Consider the following 22,323-nt stretch of genomic DNA (forward strand, 5'->3'; position numbering starts at 1 on the left):
TAGGGCACCTTGACGCACCCTGTAAGCTGCCCCTTCCCCTCACCAGCGGTGCCATTTGAGCCCTGAATGGCGCTGTTGGCAATGGCAGCTTACAGGGACGTTGAGGCACCCTGCAAAACTTAGCACTTTGCCCCCCTCCCCACAAATGCCACTGGTATTTGGAGCGGGATATGCAGAGAAACTGGAACCACCTTTTGATCTGCCCCATTTGTGGAATGTGTTACATCAAAAGTTGAACAAGTGCTCAATAACCCTTCCCAGGCAACGCAGCTCTTTGAGGGCAGGGGGAACTGGGGAGAGAAGAAAAAGAGTCAGGTAGAGGCTCGGCCAGGTCTGCTTTTGGCCATTTTATTCTTGGATTTGTACAGCTATATTTTTACAGAATGCATGAATGCAGTTTGTCACAGCCCAAACCCTGTCACCCGAGATCGACTGATTGTAACACAAGTGTATAAAAGAAGACAAAAAAAGTTTTTTAATAAAAGAAAAAAAAAAAAACACCTGACAGTCTCCATCAAGAGTCTGCAAAGACCCCTTTTTGCAATTTCATCCCGTACCTCAAACTGGGCTTTCGTTTTAGTCCGTACGCTGAAAAGAAAGGCACTGCGAGAAAACAAAAATAAAACCCCAAACATTGTACATATATACAGACTGCAAAACAAAACAAAAAATACCCTTTATATTATTTTAAATTCCTTCCGCACCTTTGTTGGTTTAATACACACTTTTTTTGTAAATTGTAAACCGTCACTTGCAAAAAAATACAAATACACACTCAAATGCTCTTAGACAAAATATTTTCTCACTAATACGGATGCAATACTTTAAAATATCTTGTTAAGTGCTCTGTCACAATAAAGGCTCTTAGACAGTTGTCTGCCTGCAGACACTGACTTGAGACTTTAATGCATTATATATATATTTAATATATCTTTTTAAAGGTTTATATTTTAATATAATTTTAATATATATATATTCATATATTTACAACTCTGCCATAGATTCCTTCACCTTTGGTTAAAAAGTTAAAGCCCTCTCCACTTTTATAGCATATACAATCTCTTTCTCTTTTGTTAAAATGTACAATTTTGCATAAAAAGAAATATTTGTTCCCATAAAATAATATACATTCCTCATCTTCTGGTCATGAAGGGTGAAAGAAAGGTCTTTTTCCCAACCTCTCTCTCTCTCTCTCTCACACACACACACACACACACGCCCCTGTTTTTTTAAAGAACAAAATTCACATAATTGGGAAACAAAGCATAATAAAATAAAACCCGTGTATTTTTTTCCCCTCTCCACCTGTCTGCACTCTGGGCTTCTAGAGGCACTCCATTGTGTGGCCAAAAACAAACAAAACACAAAAACGCAGCCAAACAAGTTCTCTAAAGTGTTATGAGTCTCCTTTGGACAACATTTCTCCCCCCCCCCCCATCGTCCTTCCTAGGCCGGCCCTCCTTGTCCAACAGAGGCACAGTTCCCTCCTCTTCAGCAGGCCTTGGGGAGCTCCGGGGCAGGTTCTGCCTGTGAAACGCGGTATTGCACCTTGGTGTTGGTGATGGCGCCGTGCTTCTGGCGGAGGTGGAGGCGAAGTTGGCTTTTATGGCGAAAATGCAGATTGCACTTTTCACACTGAAAAAGGAGGGGGAGGGAGAAATGGAAAGCAAACAAAAACAATGAAGAAAGAGCTGCAACATTTAATTGCTTAACTCAGTATTTCTCAAACTATGGGTTGGGACCCACTAGGTGGGTCATGAGCCAATTTCAGGTGGGTCCCCATTCATTTCCATATTTTATTTGTAATATATTAGGCTTGATGCTACCGTGGTATGTACAAATGTTCCAGACCTGTACTTTTGACAAGCTACTTAAGATTCTCTTAAGTCAATGGGACTTGCTTCTGGGTAAGTGTGGGTAGGATTGCAGCCGAGGATTGTTAAAACTTTCCCTGCTTGGTCATGTCACTTGCGGTCATGACATCACTTCTGGTGGGTCCTGACAGATTCTCATTCTAAAAAGCGGGTCCCAGTGCCAAAAGCAGCTGATAGTCACTGGGATGGCCAGCAGAACACAGAGGACCAACTTACATGGTAGGGCTTCTCTCCAGTATGGATCCGCAGGTGACTCTTGAGTGTCTGCAGGTGCCTGAAGCGTGTCCCACAAATCTCACATGGGTAGGGCTTTTCGCCAGTGTGGATCAGCACATGAGCTCTGAGATGCGCTACCTGGCAAACAAATGGTGGAGTTAGGGATACGGTTCCCCCGGCACGCAAGGCTTTTGAGGGTCAGTTCTGTGGCTGGAGACAGGCAAGGTGATGCTCAAACCACTTGCCCTGAAAGGCAACAGGCAGGTGGCCAAACCCACCTCTGCCACACCCAAGAATACAGAACTGAATTCAGCCAGCGTTTCCTGCTGGGCGTCTAGACTTCAGAGGGTCTGGAGCCAAGAAGACATTGCCTGCTCGTCCATCAGAGCTGTTGCCTTTCAGGGTTACACAGCTCCGAACAGGAATCAAGAAAGAATCCTTCCAGTGGAAGAGACACCAAGACAAAGATCCCACAGGGCAAACCCACCCTTCTGCCCAAACATGAAACTCCCCATAAGAGGCACATTAGGGCAGCGATTTTCAATGTTTTTCTTTTCATGGCACAGAGGCACTGACCTATACGGTCTTCTCTGTGGTTATTGCCTCTTGTGATGTCACTTCTGGGAGACTCTTCTGGTTTCTGAGGGCAACTGTCTGTAGTAATGAATTGTCAGCAGAGCCGGTGGAGGAAGATGGGCTGACAATTTATTATTACAGACAGTCGCCCTAAAAACAGAACCCTGAAGATTTTCAGTGATTTTCTACTGCTGTGCTCCAAACTCCCACGGCACACCTGCAAACCTTTTGCAGCACACCAATGCACAACAGAACCCTGGTTGAAAATTGCTGAGCTAGGGAGCTGCCCTATCTGTGGTTGCACCCACGTGGAATGCTGCTGAGCTGTAGTGACTGATCAAGTGGGCCTTATCTCCCCTTGCTACTAGCCAGGGGAAATTGTCCAGCCAGGGATTGTGTGAGACAACATCATGAGAAGACAAGCACACAAACTGTGGTACAAGGTGCAAAAATCAGATTCTCAAACAGCTCTGCTTTCAATTTCAAATAATAACAAGCCTCTAGTCCTGGAGGCTATAGAGAAATGACTGACAGTTTGTGGAACAATGATTGGTGAAATCTGAGTAGCAGGAAGGGTGATGAGTGACAGGATGTGCCCTTGAGTGTCATTCACTCTCCATGGAGAGCAGAGCCAGAATCAAATGTGCATACTGGAGAAAAGACAATAGAGTTGCAGAAACTAATGCAGATTTTTTTGGTGCAACATTTTAACTGCACAGATAGTGAAGATCCCTGAATAGGTAGCTTTGTTTCATGGTCAGTGACAAGACGAACCAACTTTCCACCTGAATGAAGCCACACCATGGCAAGAACAGGAGAATCACTGGGTCAAAACAGTTGACTCTCACTGACTCTGACTCTCCAAGGTCTCAGGCAGAGGTCTCGCCCTGGCCTGCTATTGGTCAAGCCAAGACCCTTCTGCCTGTAAAGCAAGTGCCTGCATGAGCCTGCCACCAGGTTATAGTCCTCCCACCACAGGTGACCATTCTGGAAGACCTTCTGGAAACCCGCCTTTGGCACCGTGCCAAATAAGTTTGGCAGCAACAACTGAGCCTGCCTCACCTGCCTCCAGGTCCCTCCTCTCCCTCCATCATTATCCCCGAGTCAAAAACGAAGATGGGAAGCCCCTGGAGCAGGAACCAGCAATTCCCTCAACAAAGTGTCAGGTATGTGAGTGGTGCTGTTCAAACCAAACACTGATAGGAGCATCTTCTCCCTCCAGCACACGAACCTGGACAAATCTTGCACCACAGGTCTCACACTTGTAGGGCTTCTCTCCAGAGTGGATCCGGGTGTGGGTCTTCAGGTTAGCTGGCCGGTTGAACTGGGCTCCGCAAATGCTGCAGCGATAAGGTTTCTCGCCTGTCTCAACAAACAAACAAACAGGGCCTGTTTAGCACCATCAGAGATAGACACCGGGCAGTGCATCCACAAAAAATCCGTTGGCATTTTCAAGCAAGCAGTTTAGAAGTTTTACACAGCCTCAAGTTCACAGAGCACACAGAACATGAGCACCTGAGCTATGACAGTTTCAACTGAACACGCTATCAAGGAAGGGTTTCAGTTCAGTCCATTTTAGAGGAAATGTGGAATTATTAATATAGCAGCAGCTTTTTTTTGGGGGGGGGGACGCACATAAGTTCCAATCCTCAGTGTTGAGACTTGCTGAAAACACAGATGCATGATGATGCAGACTTGCAGCGGGCAGTTTCATTGCTTTCTGCGCATCTCCCAGACCACCCCCTCTACAGTATCCAACTTCTTACAACTTGCAAAACAGACAAAAAAGCCCATCAGCCACATCAAAATCCTGCAGGGCAGCCCATATTTTGACATTGAATTGATACCATTTGCTGAACATTTGTTTTCCCCGATAGTTTTAACTGATTGTAATACCAGTTATTATTGTTGTCCTGTCTTAATGCAGGAAGGTCCTCCTGCATTAAGCAGCCAGCACTCAAAGTGCTTCCAGCAAGGGGACAGCAGTTTCTTTTTGGGGGACCAGCAAGATATTTGCTTCACTCATTTACTACACTTGGCCCTGCTGTAGCCTGAAAGAAGGGGTACCCACTGTTCCTGTTTTGCACGGGAGGGAAGGGACGGCCAGACTGGCATCCTAGTGGTGGTGTAGCTGGAGGGGGGCAGAGCGCCCAGCCTGGCGGGGACCCTCAGCGGGAATGACCCCAAAGGGAGAGGCCACTTGCCCACCCCACCGAGGGTCCCCACCAGGCTGGGCGCTCCGCCCCCCTCCAGCTACACCACTGCATCCTAGCCCGGGCCACACAGCTCCTCAGTTAGTTTCACTCCCCACAACGGACAGCAGCTCTGGGCCAGTTCCTTGGGTCACCTGAAGCACATTTCATGAGGCAGTACCTGTGTGAACGGTTTTATGGCTGGCTAGGTTCCCCTTGTAGCGGAAGGAGGCCTGGCAGCGGTCACACTTGTAGGGTTTGTCGCTGTGCATTTGGAGGGAATGTCTCTTGAGAGAAGCCTCTTCCGAAAACCGGCAGTGGCACTCGTTGCAGAAAAAGGTCCCGTTTTCTGTCAAAGACCGAGAGAGGAAGAGGGGACGGCACGTGAGAGGAGCTCGTCAGAGGCACACAAAGGGGACACCTGCACGCTTGCTGGGGCGGCATTCACCGAGCTGGAGTTCCAGGGGAATTCCAGAATAAATACTCAGTGGCACTTGGAACACTACTCGCAGAAGGGTCAACCCTGCTCTCCCATCCTGGCCAGTGGCAAACGGTGTGCTGTTGTTGATGTTGCTTTATACACAATAAGCATAGGACTCAGCAAAGCAGGAAGTTCCTGTTCATGTTCTGCTGGCGTCCCCCTAGTATGCAGGCTGCCTGCCTTATAGAAAATAATCTATAAATTTCAAGCTCATTGCATCCTGAAAAGCAAGAGACATTCATTCTTGGAGCTCCTGGTATGAATAAAAATGAAGGTCGGGGTGCAGCAGGCACAGAGATAAGGTTCCCCTGCATTCGCGGTTTCTATATCTGAAGGGGACCCTGGAACGTATCCCCCATTGATAAGGGGGGGGCACATGTACATGCAGAAACATGTCTGCCCTGGCAAGAGAGGTTTGTGCGGCACCTTGTGATCTAGCAGGATTGCAAAGGGCTCTGCCACCCCACCACCCAGCCTGTTGCGCCTGGTCCGAGAGCAAAGGTCAAAGATTTGGACTCTTCAGATTGGACTGAACAGGCGCACGTTTCAATGTAATTAACACATTCAATGTGATGGATTTCTGTTACTTTAGCTTCAAAAGGCTCCAGACCTCAAAAAGCATATTTGGAATGTGGAGAAAAAACCTGTGCAGGACGCAGGCCGGGTGGGTGGGTGTTGGGCAGCGGTTCCCAAACTTTCGTGTCGCGTAGGCACTCCTTGGCCCGCTACGTATGGCTTGCGGCAGCCGCCGTGCATCCAGCATCCCATGTGGGCAGCAAGTTCAGACTGAGATTGGAAAATATAAGATCCCAGAACATTTCTGGGTCCCCTCCTTTGGCTCCTTTTTTGACCCTAGGCCCAGGTACAAATTACCCCTTATCCCCAATGGGCCCTGCCTGCAACCCCCACCCCTTCACATAAAAAATACCATTAAATGTGTCAAAATGAGAGATTTATTAGATGTATTCTTTACAGTGAAGATTTGAGGGTTGCTGATTTTGTTGCTGGCTGTGAGTAGTTCATTCTCTGCGGGTCCATGGGGGGGCACACTGGAAGTAATCAAGGGCAATCTTTTTTTTCTTGGGACTTTGCAGACCACTTCTTGGGGTCTTGCGGTTGGGAACCAGAGTTGTAGCGGAAGATTATTTTCCAGCAGCAAACCAATAGGATTTTGCTGTTTCAAACTACTGCATAGAAAAACCCTCCAATGTTAACATTTTTTCTCCACCCACAGAGGTGGTGCAGGAGAGCGGTTCCATCTGGGCACAATTCTGTTCAAGAACAGGGATTCATCTGTGGGTGCTGGTATGTTTGGGAGAACAGGTGGGAGGAGGAAGAAGAGGGTAAAATCAGGGTAGGTCTGCTCAGCAGGGAAATCACACTAAACAGAAAGGCCTAAACAGTCCCTGGACTTACCACAACTGGAATCCGAATATTCGGACTGAGTTTCCCCCATCTCCTCTCCGAAGTTTGAGCCAGGGGTATGAAGGCACATCTCAGAATGCTGGGGGGATTGTGAACCACAGGAACTGCACTTGGATGAATGCAGGTACAAAGGGGACTGACCCTCACTGCTCCGAGGGGACCCATTGAGTGACCTGTGCAGGAAATAAGGTCATGCAATTAGAGTCTATAAGTAACTTGCTGCAGGAGACTGGAAGGTTGTCATCCAGTTAAGAAATCTTCAGCTCTGATCCTAACCCTTCCCCACACACATACTGAACTTCCTTCCAAGCACATACAAGACTGTGCTTTCAAAACTCCATTTGATTAAAAACCCAATTTGCATACATGCGCACATGAAGAGGACACTTGTTCCTCTGCTCAATGGTGTATGCATCTCTCCTATTTCGATGCATCTCAGAAGCATTCCCTCTGGTGAGCAAGTAAAGGACAAGGAAATGCTTCCCATTGCTTATTACTACATAACAAATTATTCATTAAAAATCAATCGTTAAAAATCAATCGTGTTGCCTGATTAATGGGGGAGTTGTTTTTATCACTTTGAAAAAGTTTTTAATCCAACAATTCATATGTTAAAGGTTAAATACCCTCAGAAGGCCACAGCATATCAGGATAGGATTTGAATTCAATGTAATAATGGGGCAGGCATATTCATTTTCTCATTCCTAGCCTGCCTTTGACTGACAAGACTGGAGGGACTAGGCCGACCCTGCTCCAGGTCTATGGCCCCCATGATGGGAGGAAGAGGACTCCTGCTCTCTGTCCTGTTCCAACATTGGGCCTTGCATGGCATCCCTATCTACCCCCTGAAGGCATGCGAAGCACTGGCACCTGAGGTTCCAAGGTCAGCCTGGTCGGTTGGGCCTTTTGATGGGTGTGGATTCTTGGCCAGCGCCCGTCCTAACTACCCCCAACACCACCCTTTCTCCATTCTTCTGCTTCATGCCAAAGTCACTGAATTTTCAGCCAGTTTAAACCCAAACAACTAACCACATTTGTACCTGTTGACAATGTTGTTCAGCCTGCTTGCTTGGGGGATGGTTGAGTCTTCTCCACCGACGCTCATCTTGGTTGGCGACTGTGCATCCAAGTTCTCTGGCTCTGTGGGCTGTTGGCAGGTCAGGGAGGGCATGTAGGGAGAAAGAGTCCCTGGCTCATTCTGCTCAGGGCTGTCTTGCTTGGCACTCTGGTTGAGCGAGTTGAGGACAATGAACTTGTACTTCTTCCAGTTGCAAGCCTTGGGGTCCGTGGGGCTCTTGGCAGAGAGAGAGCCAGCACTCTGACCAATGCGGGCATTCTTGCTGCTGCTGGATTCGGTTGGCGAATTGGGCTGGCAGTCAGACTTCTGGGGGCTCTGGGGGCTGATGAGAACCTTGCGGTTCATCAGTGCGTTGGTTTGTTCAAAATGCTGGCCCATCTCCTCCTCCGTTGGGGGTCTCTCCTCTTCCTTTCCAGCTTTATCACAGGCAAAGTAGACATTGTTGCAGGCCAGAGGGGCAGCAGACTTTGGAGCAGCAGAGGTGCTGTAGCGCAGGTCACTTTTGACTTCTTCTGCAGCAGTTTCTTTGGGAGAGTAGACAACGGTGTGGCACATGCTAGGTGAGACGTCAGTGACAGCTCTGGTGTACTCGGTGACACTCACTCGGGAGCCAGTGCAGGGTGGCGCTCGTTCCCGGGGGAAAGGGTTGGCTCTTGAAACATCCGATAGGGGCAGTCTGGCCTCTCGGAGATCCTCATCAGAGAAGAGGTAGCCGCCGACAGGCATGGGGCTGTATCCAGTGTAGGCGATGGGGGAACCTGACAGGCCACCGTACAGGCCAGGGGCAAAGGGTCGCCCATCGCAAATAGGCCCGTTCCGAAGGGGCATGCTGGTCTCTGACAGTTCCCTGGTCCTGTAGGTCATCACGTCTGGGTGGCTCAGCATCCGGTTGGCCAAGAACTCTTCCCGGGGAGCTTTCGCAGCAGAGATCATCTCTGCTTCACTACATCCACCAAGAGAAAAAGAAGGCGGGGCAGGGGGGACGGGACAGCAAGAAATGTATTAGTCACAGCCCTTCTGTAGACCAATACAGGCATTTTTGCCTTCCTGCTCTGGGGAAGGAATGGTGGGAGAGGCCAATCTCAGTAGCTCAAGCAGAAAAGGATTTGGTAAATCTGAACCTGGGAATACAAGGAGCACAAAACACTCTCCAAAGATGTTCCTTGATGCAGTTTTTGTAACTGAGCCAGGGAATATTTTAGAATGCCCCAGATTCGTCAGTCCACCCCTAAATTTAGACGCGATGGGCAAGAGGAACTCTAGAAGGGAGAAGAACAGCCTGTTCGCTACTGTAGGCACTGAACAGCTGGAACATTAACCCCTGCTGGTGTTACAGCTGCTCTGCATCCCAAGTCCCACCCAAGGGCCCCACCTCAGCAAACCGGTCCCCTCCTCACAGGCAAGGAGTGATCCAAGGCCTGAGTCATTGGGCAGCACACGGGGACTGACACTTAGAACAGAGTTCTTGTCATTCCATTACATGCTTTCCCAACTCTTAAGGCTGATGCATAAGAACATAAGAACATAAGAACAGCCCCACTGGATCAGGCCATAGGCCCATCTAGTCCAGCTTCCTGTATCTCACAGCGGCCCACCAAATGCCCCAGGGAGCACACCAGATAAGAGATCTACAAGGCTTCCTGGGAATTGTAGTTAAGAACATAAGAACAGCCTCACTGGATCAGGCCACAGGCCCATCTAGTCCAGCTTCCTGTATCTCACAGCGGCCCACCAAATGCCCCAGGGAGCACACCAGATAAGAAATCTACAAGGCTTCCTGGGAATTGTAGTTAAGAACATAAGAACAGCCTCACTGGATCAGGCCACAGGCCCATCTAGTCCAGCTTCCTGTATCTCACAGCGGCCCACCAAATGCCCCAGGGAGCACACCAGATAAGAGATCTACAAGGCTTCCTGGGAATTGTAGTTAAGAACATAAGAACAGCCCCACTGGATCAGGCCATAGGCCCATCTAGTCCAGCTTCCTGTATCTCACAGCGGCCCACCAAATGCCCCAGGGAGCACACCAGATAAGAGATCTACAAGGCTTCCTGGGAATTGTAGTTAAGAACATAAGAACAGCCTCACTGGATCAGGCCACAGGCCCATCTAGTCCAGCTTCCTGTATCTCACAGCGGCCCACCAAATGCCCCAGGCAGCACACCTGATAACAAGAGACCTCATCCTGGTGCCCTCCCTTGCATCTGGCATTCTGACATAACCCATTTCTAAAATCAGGAGGTTGCGCATACACATCATGGCTTGTACCCCATAATGGATTTTTCCTCCAGAAACTTGTCCAATCCCCTTTTAAAGGCGTCTAGGCTAGATGCCATCACCACATCCTGTGGCAAGGAGTTCCACAGACCAACCACACGCTGAGTAAAGAAATATTTTCTTTTGTCTGTCCTAACCCGCCCAACACTCAATTTTAGTGGATGTCCCCTGGTTCTGGTATTATGTGAGAGTGTAAAGAGCATCTCCCTATCCACTCTGTCCATCCCCTGCATAATTTTGTATGTCTCAATCATGTCCCCCCTCAGGCGTCTCTTTTCTAGGCTGAAGAGGCCCAAACGCCGTAGCCTTTCCTCATAAGGAAGGTGCCCCAGCCCCGTAATCATCTTAGTCGCTCTCTTTTGCACCTTTTCCATTTCCACTATGTCTTTTTTGAGATGCGGCAACCAAATGCATAGACTACATAGGATGCATAGACTATGATCCCCCTCCCACCACTGGAGCCCTGTGTGCCAAACACGGGGTCATCCCAATGGCGCCGATATAAGAGATGCAACCGAGTCCCAAACCACCTTCTGCAAGGCTTCAGAAGCAGCCTTGAAATCTAGAGGGCTCCATCGGGCAAGGCTTTCTTTGATACTGGGGAAGCCTCCAAAATGCACCGTCCTGTGTGCCCGTCCTTGGGGCTTGAACTTGTTATAGCAGTAGTACAGGCAGCAGTACAGCACCATATCAGCCTTCTGGGTCCCCAAGTGTATACAAGGCAGGAGGGCAGTCTTTGGTCTACTCTGCATTTGGGAATAAGCTGCATTAAAGTTCATGGTGACCACCACCTGAGGTGCCCAAGCTGCAGCTCACCTGGAATTGACCAGCTTCCGACAAGTGTCCACAACGTGTTCCATCTGCAGGTAGAGGGCAGTGGTCATGACAGCCATGATGTTGCTCTCCCTCAAGTTGAGGCGGGAGGTGTACATAAATTCCAAGAGGATGCCAAATCCTTCGGGGTTGATCTCAGGGTCCAGATTGACAACGCTCAAATTGCACTTCAGCTGATCCGTGAAGATGCTGTAGAAAAGGCCACTGGAAGGACAGAAAGACAACATCCTCAAAGCATTTGGATTTATGAAGGAAGGAAAGAAGAAGCAGGACGCAAGATTATTCTGAGTGCACCATTCACATGATTCCTCCTGCACGGGAGCAGTTAACAGCCCAAGCGTAACTGGGCTTCGTGATAGCAGAATAGCAGTTCCGCGGTTGTAAAAGGTCATATGGTGGCTGGCGCAGTGTGCCACCAGAGGCCATACTGGACACGCTGCCACAATCAACAGCAGTACTGGGACCTGCTACAGGCTGCCAGGAGGAGTGCAAGGAAGGCTCTGCGGGAGGTGGGCAGCAGGACAAATGGGGCAGGGAGAGGCAGGGAGGGGCGGATACTCGCAGCTTTGACATGCATCGTGATCAAAACCCCATTCCTTCCCCCATTCCCTCACCCTTACTCTCCGTGAACCTGTGCCAGCAAAATGGCTGGTGCAGATCTGAGGAGACCCATTGGGACAGTAGAACCTTGCCCCAAGGTAAAGGAAGAAATGCTCTTTTACCTTGAGGAGGTTTCTTGGGGAGTGTTTGGATCAAAAAGCAACATATAAGATGACAAACAAAAGAGACACCGGTTGACACCGGAGTCCTTTTGGCTATCAAGACTATCACCTCACAAGACAGCTGGAGCAGGTTCATCAACTGGCACCCCCACAACTGGCCACCTCAGTCCAACTACTCCACCCACCATTTCCCTGGTCAAGACTGGTCCTTTGCCGCTCCTCACCTGCAGGCCATCAGGACAGTTTTGTGGGCTCTGAACTGTTCCCGGTTGACGATGATCACAACATCAGTCAGGATGTCCCGGCTCCTCAGGCGATTGAGATTTAGCAGAACGTCACTAGCATGTCGGGTGAACTGGATGCAGCTGTCTGCCGGAGAGGCCATCTTGTGTCTGTTCTGAGGGCCGACAACAAGGAGAAAAGGGAAGGCCGTGAGCAGGCGGGCAGCCCTGAGAAGAATCTTGCCTGCTGATGGACATGGGCACATGTTTATCAGAGTAAACCAGCCCCTCTTTCGCACCGCAGCGCTCTCCACCGCCTGCCTGGGCTCTGGGTCTCTCCACCCTCCCCCAGTCACTGGAAGCTTCTAGAAGCATGGCCATTATTAGTACCCCTCAGCTCCACCCTTGTCATGAGCACTTGGAGGACAAGCAGCCATTTGCTAGGAATGAAACCCAAAATGAGCCTCCCATGCACAGAAGCAGGATACTCCCCCCAACTATCATGCACCGATGTGGGAATGCCCTGCCTGACAGCCTGCTCAGCTGGACAGAGCTGTGGCCTCACCCAGGAAGGTTGGGCCATGACAGAGGCCAGCTGGCAGCCTGGGAGCCGGGCGCTTTCAGGAGTGGGTCCTCCACTGGCTTCCAAGTACCACTTTCCTAGACCCCTACCCTGCCCCGCTTGCTTTGTGCATTCAGGGAGTCATTCAACCCTTTTTGTCTTCTTCAGCCCTGAACTGGGTGGCAAAAACTGCCAGCTGGGCCTTGGTGGTGCTTCAGTGCCTGCTATTTTTCCTGTTTATTGCTGGTTCCAAACATTCCACATGCTTCTTATTAGCCATATTTTTGTTTGACTCTGACAGTTGGTTGGAGATGAGAACCACGTGGGCTGGAGAGCGGCTTCTGAGCGCAACCTCAGCAAGGAAGGTGCTGCCAAGCAGATCCCTTCAAGGAAGAGCCTCCTGCAGCGGAGCGAACGTGTGCCTGGGAAGCAGCCGAGATGCCACGTTGCTCAGCAGCACACATCACACCCGCCCATGCAGCTCCCACCAGACGCGCCGCGCCTTGTATCCAACAAATGCCCTCCACAATACAGCTTCCAGCTGGGCCCAGTGAAATATTCCAGGCAACACACTTCTTAGGGAAGCCACTGACATACCTCGTGCTTCGATTCACAGTCCAAAAGTTACTTTCAGACCTGCAGAGGCAAAAGGGAAAAGAGAAGGGAATGAGCAAGAGCCACACGAGATCCTGGACTCTGACTCAGAAGCTGAGCCAGGACAGGCCATAGAGAGTGCAACAGTGTTTAGCGTCAACAGAGCATCTACCGTGGGGCCATAAGCCAGGGAGCCAATGTCTTCTTCTGGACCTTTATGCCAAGAACATGATGCAGCATCAAAACCATGCAGTACCCAGTTACTAGAAGTTCCACCCACAAGTTCCATCTCTGGTCAGAGAGCGGGGGGGGGGGGGGGGATTCAACACCTCGACACACACATTTCCCAATTTCTGTCAAGCTGGTGCCCCCCCCAAACCCTCTAAAATAATACAAGTCCCAACAGACATGAAATGATTCCATAGACTTCCATACATGGAATACATTGCTCACAACACCCGAATGTTCTGATCTCAGGCTAAAGGGGTTTGGAAGAAGTCTCAACAAGGCACCGTTCCTTAAGCTGACCAATTCCATGTGCAACGAGTGGGAAACAACCAGACTGGGTGACCTCAGATCTGACCAACTGGACCCTGAACTTGCTCCAGCCGTGTGGAGGGCTGCAGGAAGAATGCCGGGCATCACATCCTGCTTCAGGGTTGCAAAGAGAGTGACAGCTCACAGTTCTTAAAGCCTGCCTTGGGGCAAATCCTCTCTCCCCAGTATTAACTTTGCAAATCTTGACTGCCACCCCCACCACACTGGGAGGACATCAGTGCAGCCTTCTTGGGTTAGCAGGATCCCCCTCTGACCCCACACATGTGGGTCACAAATTGGTGCGGTCCACCAACAATATGACCTACATCTACAGGCAGGCCTAAACCCCTCCACCCAACATGGTTTCATCACCTGCACTGTCAGTGTAGCTCATGGCCTTCCCCACAGAAGCCTTGGGATCCAGCAGTATCTCTGGCTACAGGAACTGCATCCTGGTCACCCTGCTGGGTGACTCTTGTCGGGGACTGGATGGGGGAGTGCATCCGCTCCTTCTAGGCTCAGACAGTGGTGCTGAAGGGCACCTGTTCAACACTCTGGCCACTGGCTTGTCTTGCTATTTAACATCAGTGTGACACTGCTGGGAAAAGTCAGGTGGGGTGTCACCAATATGCTGATGATGCTTGGCTCTCTCGCTCTCTCCTTTCTATCACATACAAAGGGTCCTGGAGTGCTGCCTGGAGGTATTAACAGGTTGGATAGGAGTGAATTTACTGACGTTAAATCCAGACAAAACAGAGGTTCTCTTGGTCCAGAAAACCACAGTGCAGGTGCTGGATGATGGACTTGTTCTGAACAGGTTTGCACTCCCTCTGTATGATTCAGTCCACAGCTTGGGGGCCTACTGGATCAACAGCTACTCCTGAATTGCCAGGTGGTGGCTGTGGCCTGAGGGGTTTTTTGCGCAACTTCAGCTGGTGTGCCAGCTGCAGCAACACCCAAGTCAGTTGGACCTGCCATGGCAGTCTATGCCCTGGTGACATCTCAATTGGAAGCCCATAATGTGCTCTACATGGGGCTGCCATTGAAAATTTAGTGCAGAATGGGGTGGCCTGGGTGGTCACCTCGTTCACTTCTATAGTAGGCTGCTGCTCCAGTAGTTGATTTGTTTCTGGATACAATTTAAGGTGCTGGAGTTCACTTTCAAAGTCTTATATGGCCTGGAACTGGGGTATCTTAGGGACTGCCCACTTCCATGTAGTCCAGTCCATACCCACAGGTCATCAGATAGGGCCACTGCCACCATCAGAGGCAAGAAGGGCTGGCAGCAAGAAGCAGGGCCGTTTCTGCTGTGGCACTACATCTCTGGAACTCTCTTCCAGAGAATAAGAACAGCCCCTTCACGGGAAAATCTCTGGTGAGAACTGAAGACTTTGGGGGTGGACTGGAGTGTGGGGCTTTGATGGCTTTTGCCACTTTTGCTTCAGCTTAAGGTTTCATTTGCTTATTTTACTGCTATTTGCCTGTCCTCCATGATGCCTCTCTTTTATTTTTTTAATCTGCTGTCATGATATCTTGTATGGATTTTTATTGGCTGCCTGATGGGTTGTGCTGGGGTCGAGTTTTAATTGAATATTATGCTTGTGGTCATTGTTTTTAGACTGAAAAGCTGAACAAGGCAGCTAACAACAAAAATACTGGAAAGGCAGAATATACATCTTTAAAATAAGAAAAGGATCTGCTCTTAGGTAGCAGGGCTGAGAAGGGGACCTGGCCAGGTGTCCTGCCTAACTGCTGCCAGCCGCTGAGCAGCCAGCACTGGACTAGAGGAACAAGCAGGTCCAAGTCCATACAAGGCAGCTTCTCAGTTGCAACAGGAAGAAGCCATTTGCCAGTTTCAGCTCTTAGAGAAACTGACCTCAGATGCTGCAGGCTGGGAAGCATCATTAACTTTGACAGAGCTGGCAAAAGTGTCCCCTTGCTCTTCGCAGTCCTATACATTCCTGTTGCCCAAGTACAACTTCTCCTTCAGTTCCATAAGGGGTGCATCCAGTGTCATAGCTACAGGGGGTGGCGCAGTAAGTACTGCAGGTGCCACAACGCACTGTGTAAGCGGCCCCTCCCACCAGCTGCTGCAGCCATTCCGGGCAGTAACAGGACCGCGCAGGAGCGCAGAGCACACTCTGACCGCTTGCCATTGGAGAGGCTGCTTACACAGTGCATTGCGGTACCTGCAGTACTAACTGCACCACCCCTCTGTAGCTATGTCACTGTCTCCAGGTGTCCATCATGTTGTGTGTGATAAGCCCAGCGATGCACTTAAATACAGCCTCTGTGTTCCATATTGGACTAGCTGGGCCTCATTCACAGAAAGAGGATGGAGCTCTCCATCACTTTCAGTGTTCTTATTCACAGGCAGTTCTTCGGGTTTTATTGTCAACAATGAAACTGTGGAGGCGGGTTGCTCATCTCCATTTCACAGAGGGGGAAAACCGAGACAGAGTGGAGAGCAATACTCGCTCAACGAGCCCAGTTGCAAGGGACTCACTCTAAGCAGTGGGCCGAGTCCACGTCTGTAAAAATATATGCAAGTAAAGCAGCATTCTGGATGCTTGGCAGTGTCTGAACTGACCACTCACCCCTTATTTTGTCCCCTGCCAAGTGAGTCCCACTCTCCAAACCCCCTGAGCCTCCAAAAGGGGTGGATCATGTCCCATGATTTCTACTCCTCGTTCATTGGCCTCTATTATAACCCTCCTTCATCACTTTGGTCAAAGAAAGGAGCTCTTTTTCCATTTTCTCCAAGCAGATCAGCTGCAGGACACTCTGGAGCAGCTCCCCTAACCAGACTCTAATTAGTGAAGCAAGTGGCGATTGGGGAGGGGGCAGCAGAGCCTTCTTAGTCATGGCACCCGATTTCGTGAATGCTCACCCTCTCCAGGCAAGCAAGGTGGGCACATCCACTAGCATCATTCGAATGTCAGGTAAAAAACCAGCACCACCTGTCAGGACCTTGAAGGATTGATCTGCTGCCATGTCTAGTTTTGCTGTTCCTGCAAACTGTTATTGCTGGTATCTGAGGGTTGGTTTGCTGCATTTGGACAATTCTACTTGAGGCTGGATTTAGGTAGGAGAGCCTGGCATGAGGTGTGTGCACCTGCTGGATCTTTCAGTTACTCTTATATTTAAAAAGCTTCCATATGAGATTAGAGGAAACTGATGCATTTTTATTTGCTTATTACACCATATGAGCAACAGCAGATTTACAGATTCATGCAGACAAATGTGTCACCTTCTGTGACCAGATAAAAGCCTGCACACAAGGTCTTCAAAAACCGAACAATGGAGAGGGTGTTTGAGTAGTTCCTTGCTCAGGACTGTTTGACCAAGGGACAGCCTACACTGCACCAATAGTTTGTCATAGTTTCAGAGGGCTTTCAAGACCTTGAAGAGTGGCAAGCAGACAAGCACCACTACACACTGTATTCTCTTTCAGATATTTAAATCAGACCTCATGTTAAAAGCCAAGGAAAATTCTGATGTCCCCCCCCCAAACACCCCCCCAATACTGTCTATGGCATCATTATAGTTATGAATTGAAATTATCTTGATATGTAGCCTGAACTCACCCATCACAGGATTGTTAAAAGAATAAAATGGCAACTGTGTGCCACCCTAAGCTTCGTAGAGGAAGAGACTGCTTGCATTCTACACTCACCTTTAAAACAAGGAACTATCACACTTTCTATCAACCTGTTACCTCCTGACCAGGCTAAGGGTGCCATCATCACTCTCTCCACCAGAGGACACTCCTGCATAAGGAATGGCCATGTCCCAGCTGGCTCTTTTCTTGCAAGCATTTAGACAACATGTGCCAATCTCAAAATCACGTACAAGTTACCTACTTCTGTTGGCGCCGTAAGTATTTAAGCTTTCAAGTTCCACAGGCTTCAGGCCGAGTGGAAAGCTACCAGATCCCCATCCAACCAGCTGCCCTTCTATTCTGACAGATGACACAGCCCTTCCTAACCCATTTATTTTGGCACCAACAGAAGTGGGCCCAATAAAGATGTTGGTACTCAAGGTAAATATATCCATTTCATTTATCACTTGTGCACAAGGTCATCAAGATCTTGTGGGCCTCAGGAAGCCAAGTACATTTTTAACAGGGGCCGAGTTTATACTCTGTGACCTCAGGCACTTTGTTTTTGCTGTACCAACGATTCTGCTGGATCCAACTAGCCCAGCGCTGTTGAAAATGGGATGAATAACCAGATGCTTATGGGGAGGCCACAAGGAGTGTGTGAAGGCAAGAGCCTTCCCCTCTGTTTGCACCTCAGCAGCTAGCATTTAGAGGTAGAGTGCCTTAGAACTTGGAGGTTCCACTGAGCACAGATAAACCTAGCCTCTGCACCTTGCACTGTATTATGGAATACTAGTGGATTTCCTCTCTTTCACAAAGTTGCAATTATCTCCCATCTTTTCAGCACTTTACAGAATACTGACCGCCCTTCAGTTCCAGGCTCACAAGCCCCTTGCTCACAAGTGTTGGGCCGCTGTGAGATACAGGAAGCTGGACTAGATGGGCCTATGGCCTGATCCAGTGGGGCTGTTCTTATGTTCTTAAGAGCTTCAGTCAGCGACAGTCTCGGACCTGAATCTCTGTCAGCCACACTGAAACAGGATATACTGCAGGATCTGTCCCTGAAGGAGTAGGTAAAAGTGGGGGTCTGCTGAGCCAACACTCTGTCCATGGGGCCTCACATTTCACAAAAGGGAGCATTCACAGCCTGCAACTCACACAAACCCTCTAATGCAACCCAGTGCTTGAAGGTGGCACTGCAACACGTGCAGCCTACCCTGTGATGCTCTGGGGCCAGAGTAATGATGGCCTCTCGCAGTGGTCTGCAAACCATGTTCCAGGGAACTCCAGCCTCTGAAATGATGCCCCCAAAAGAGGAGGTTTGTAAATGGCAGGTTGGCAGCTGGCCAGCACAAGCCAGCACATCATCCCCTGCAGAGTCTAGTCATTAGTGTCACCCAGGTCACGCTCACTGGTCACACAGGGCTGTGGACAAAACCTGCACCCTGCTGGGAAAGCCACAGGAAGCCCGGCCTGCCATGAAACCCCAGCACAGAGCAACCTGATGTGGAAGGGATTCTCTCAGAGCAGCAAGCTTGAAAGCCACCGATCTGGACCAGAGGTCTTTTAAAGGTCTCCCCTTCTCTGGGCAAGTCTTTGGCCTTCTCAACTATACAGGCAGACACTGAGCCAAACAGACACAGATTTACAAAATAGGAAAACGTGGGGACGGGAGTGGGAGGAAGCGCTCCGCTGAACACTGCTTTGTCAGCACAGATCAAAGCAACTTGCATTCTGCCAGCTCCCCCCACCCCATCCCCACCCCCACATGCAGGTTCTTGTGGCTCAGGAGCCTAAATAGAGCATTCTGTTCCAAGTTCCAGCATGATCCTGCTTCCTGCCCAAGCAGACAAGTGTTTCTAGGAAATACAATATAGGGGAGAGTTCATCATCATCATCATGTGGTTTCCACTTAAATATGGAAAGGAGAAGAATGAGGGGGGAGGAATGCAAATTCTCCGCAAAGTCATTAAAGAGAGAGTGTGCAAGAGAACCCAAGACCCTGGGAATTCAAAGCGTGACCACTGACAACAGGTGGGTCGCTGGCTGTGGGGCACTCCCTCCTCATCTCCAGCATTTCCTGTTAAATGAGTCAGATAGTGGCTGGTGGGACAGATCTTGGTCAGAGCAGGCAATGCTGGTCTTGATGAACCAAAAAGGACCCGGCCCTGGCTAAGGCAGCCTCTTGGGGACAGATGATGCACGTATGGGCCACTTGTATACCTTTAACACAATCAAAGCCCATGGACTGTGCGGTGCTTCTAGCACCCCAACATCACATGGCTGAGGAGCCTTCCCACAGCTGCTCTGCAGTGCCCCATGATACAGGCATCCCATGAGGAGAACAGTGCAGTGCACCAGGCCTATCAAAACCAAGTAGCAGCTTCAAGAGTACGTGCAACTCCTTCTCTGTATTATTCCATATATTTTTATCCTGCCTCCCCAGGGCATTCAAGGCGTCCAGTGGCAGCAGAACCTCCGGCTTGGGTCCATCCCCTGCTGCCACTGCTGCTGCCGCACTCAGTTCTTCGAGCTAAGAATTCAAATTACTGCCAGCATTTGTATCTGTAATGAAAGGGTGTGGGTGGGTTTCCCATCTCAGCCGAAACATCTTCCTTGACACAAGTTCAGAGGAAACAAAAATTTGGAATTTCGGGGGGTGGGGGTGGTAATCAGTACCCCTCTGCTCCCTGGAGATGCTGCCCAATTCCCTTCAGCTTAGTTCTGTTCCCCCTGAAGTGTTACAGGGGCTGCACAGGAGACACCAGTGTGGCCTGGGGACATCACTGCCACCTGTGTTCTCCAGGAACAGCAGCAGGGCGATGGTGCAACCCCATTACCCTGCAGCAGCAGGTCACATTTGGACACCGAGAAGTCCAAGATCCAAGGCGGGGCAAGGAATCAGCAGGTGCAGCTCCAATGTCAGGCCACTGGTCCATCAAGATCAGTCTTGGCTAGACTGACAGGCAGTTCACCTGGATCTCATCCAGCATCTCCTACCCAGCCCTACCCACGGGATTCAAGGGGTTGAACCTGCTTCTACTTGCAAAATAAAAGGCAGACCTTCAGATGAAAAATCTAGTGAGTGGAACCTGTGGCTCTGCCAGCCATCAAGGGGTCAACACCAGGCAGGAGCATTTCCTGGTTTTTCACTGATGGTAAAACTGGTCCCAGTTAGTTCCTTCCCTGTGTTCTTCAGTTCCGGCTGATTAACTCACGCTGCAGCCCAACTTTGGCTTTGAAAGGGAGCCGTCAGCCCCATTTCTTTATTTAAAACATTTACACGCCACCTTTTCAATGCCCCAGAACTTGCCCCGGGCCCTGCTCATCATCCCGTTGACCACTCTTTTCATTGCACATGTGCACCATGAAGCCAGTGGTGACTCTGTCAGCAGGGAGAAGGCCTGGATCAGAAGCAGGTGGCAAAAACTGCTCCTGTGCTGTGAGGGAGAAACGGAGACAGAGAAGAGTACAGACTGGGCAGCTGCCATCCCTGAGCTTTGCTTGCACGGCTGAACTAGGTCCTTGAGTATGTTGAGCCGGAGCGGGGAGGGGAAATGCCAGCAAGGCTGAGAGACTGCCCCTAGCAGCAGCCGCTGCTTTGATGAAATGCTCTTTGGCCCAATATCCCACCTGTTCCCATCACCTTTATTTACGTGGCCAGCTTGAGGTTAGCTTTCCAAAATCCCATTCAATGAAGAGGTGCAGTTTTCTGTTGCTATGAAATTAATGCCTTCTGGGGTGCTCCCCTGGCAGCTGGTCTGTCCTCAGACCTCATCCTTGGCAAGCAGAACTAAGCCGCAGCTTGCTGGACATCAGGGATGCCACATTAAACTTCGGATAAGACTACCTCCTAAGTGTTGTGAGATGTGCTCCTAAAAACAGTCAGGCACAAATAAGTGCACCTGAGGGTCAGGGACTGGCTGCAGCAATCTGTAGAATTTGCTACCGTGTGGATGCTCTAGTTTAGGAATAGTTGTCATTCCTGTTCCTACACAGAGAGGCCTGGAGCCACCAGGCTGGTGAAGGATGTTCCAAACTCATTGTTACTCCTTAACTTTTTTTAAGTTTTATGGAGAATCGACAGGGATCAGTCACGCTCCTTCAGCTTTGTATCCTTAGCTGGCAACCAGACATGGAAACCCAGGGAAGTGTTGCACACACACTCCCCAGGCATTTGGTGGGCCGCTGTGAGATACAGGAAGCTGGACTAGATGGGCCTATGGCCTGATCCAGTGGGGCTGTTCTTATGTTCTTAACTACAATTCCCAGGAAGCCTTGCAGGTGTCTTGTTATCTGGTGTGCTCCCTGGGGCATTTGGTGGGCCTCTGTGAGATGCAGGAAGCTGGACTAGATGGGCCTATGGCCTGATCCAGTGGGGCTATTCTTATGTTCTTAACTACAATTCCCAGGAAGCCTTGCAGGTCTCTTGTGATCTGGCGTGCTCCCTGGGGCATTTGGTGGGCCTCTGTGAGATGCAGGAAGCTGGACTAGATGGGCCTATGGCCTGATCCAGTGGGGCTGTTCTTATGTTCTTAAACTACAATTCCCAGGAGGCCTTGCAGGTCTCTTGTTATCTGGTGTGCTCCCTGGAGCATTTGGTGGGCCGCTGTGAGATACAGGAAGTTGGACTAGATGGGCCTATGGCCTGATCCGGTGGGGCTGTTCTTATGTTCTTAAACTACAATTCCCAGGAAGCCTTGCAGGTCTCTTGTTATCTGGTGTGCTCCCTGGAGCATTTGGTGGGCCGCTGTGAGATACAGGAAGTTGGACTAGATGGGCCTATGGCCTGATCCGGTGGGGCTGTTCTTAACTACAATTCCCAGGAGGCCTTGCAGGTCTCTTGTTATCTGGTGTGCTCCCTGGGGCATTTGGTGGGCCGCTGTGAGATACAGGAAGTTGGACTAGATGGACCTATGGCCTGATCCAGTGGGGCTGTTCTTATGTTCTTATGTTCCCAAAAAGCCTGTTCTGATAAATGGGAGTCAGTCTGGGACAGGGATCTGAATATCAACTCAGTCAAGTCCCTGACAACGGGGTGGGGGTGGCAAGCCACTTCCATTCCACCACAGTTCCAATTTGAGGAATGGGAACACTGGCAGACAACCCCAGCGTCAGTGTGGCAAAGATGAT

General features: G+C 49.8%; 1 protein-coding gene across 3 annotated transcripts in view; it reads right to left on the reverse strand.

Annotated features, from left to right (window-relative positions):
* Nucleotides 1-334: 334 nt before the first annotated feature.
* BCL6 (BCL6 transcription repressor) overlaps nucleotides 335-22,323 on the reverse strand; it is a 28,405-nt gene continuing 6,416 nt past the window's right edge. For 2 of the 3 annotated variants that reach the window (XM_066621117.1, XM_066621118.1), the window contains exons 2-10: nucleotides 13,056-13,094; nucleotides 11,900-12,072; nucleotides 10,936-11,157; nucleotides 7,805-8,785; nucleotides 6,756-6,937; nucleotides 5,040-5,207; nucleotides 3,898-4,028; nucleotides 2,091-2,228; nucleotides 335-1,635 (exon numbers count right to left, since the gene is read on the reverse strand). In XM_066621117.1, coding sequence (XP_066477214.1) covers nucleotides 1,492-1,635; nucleotides 2,091-2,228; nucleotides 3,898-4,028; nucleotides 5,040-5,207; nucleotides 6,756-6,937; nucleotides 7,805-8,785; nucleotides 10,936-11,157; nucleotides 11,900-12,060 — 2,127 coding nt within the window. In that variant the 5' untranslated portion in view covers nucleotides 12,061-12,072; nucleotides 13,056-13,094 and the 3' untranslated portion in view covers nucleotides 335-1,491. The remainder of the gene's footprint in view (nucleotides 1,636-2,090; nucleotides 2,229-3,897; nucleotides 4,029-5,039; nucleotides 5,208-6,755; nucleotides 6,938-7,804; nucleotides 8,786-10,935; nucleotides 11,158-11,899; nucleotides 12,073-13,055; nucleotides 13,095-22,323) is intronic. The other variant, XM_066621119.1, reaches the window with a different exon arrangement.

The sequence above is a fragment of the Tiliqua scincoides genome, chromosome 3 (genome assembly GCF_035046505.1).
Source record: "Tiliqua scincoides isolate rTilSci1 chromosome 3, rTilSci1.hap2, whole genome shotgun sequence".
Lineage (NCBI taxonomy): Eukaryota > Metazoa > Chordata > Lepidosauria > Squamata > Scincidae > Tiliqua > Tiliqua scincoides.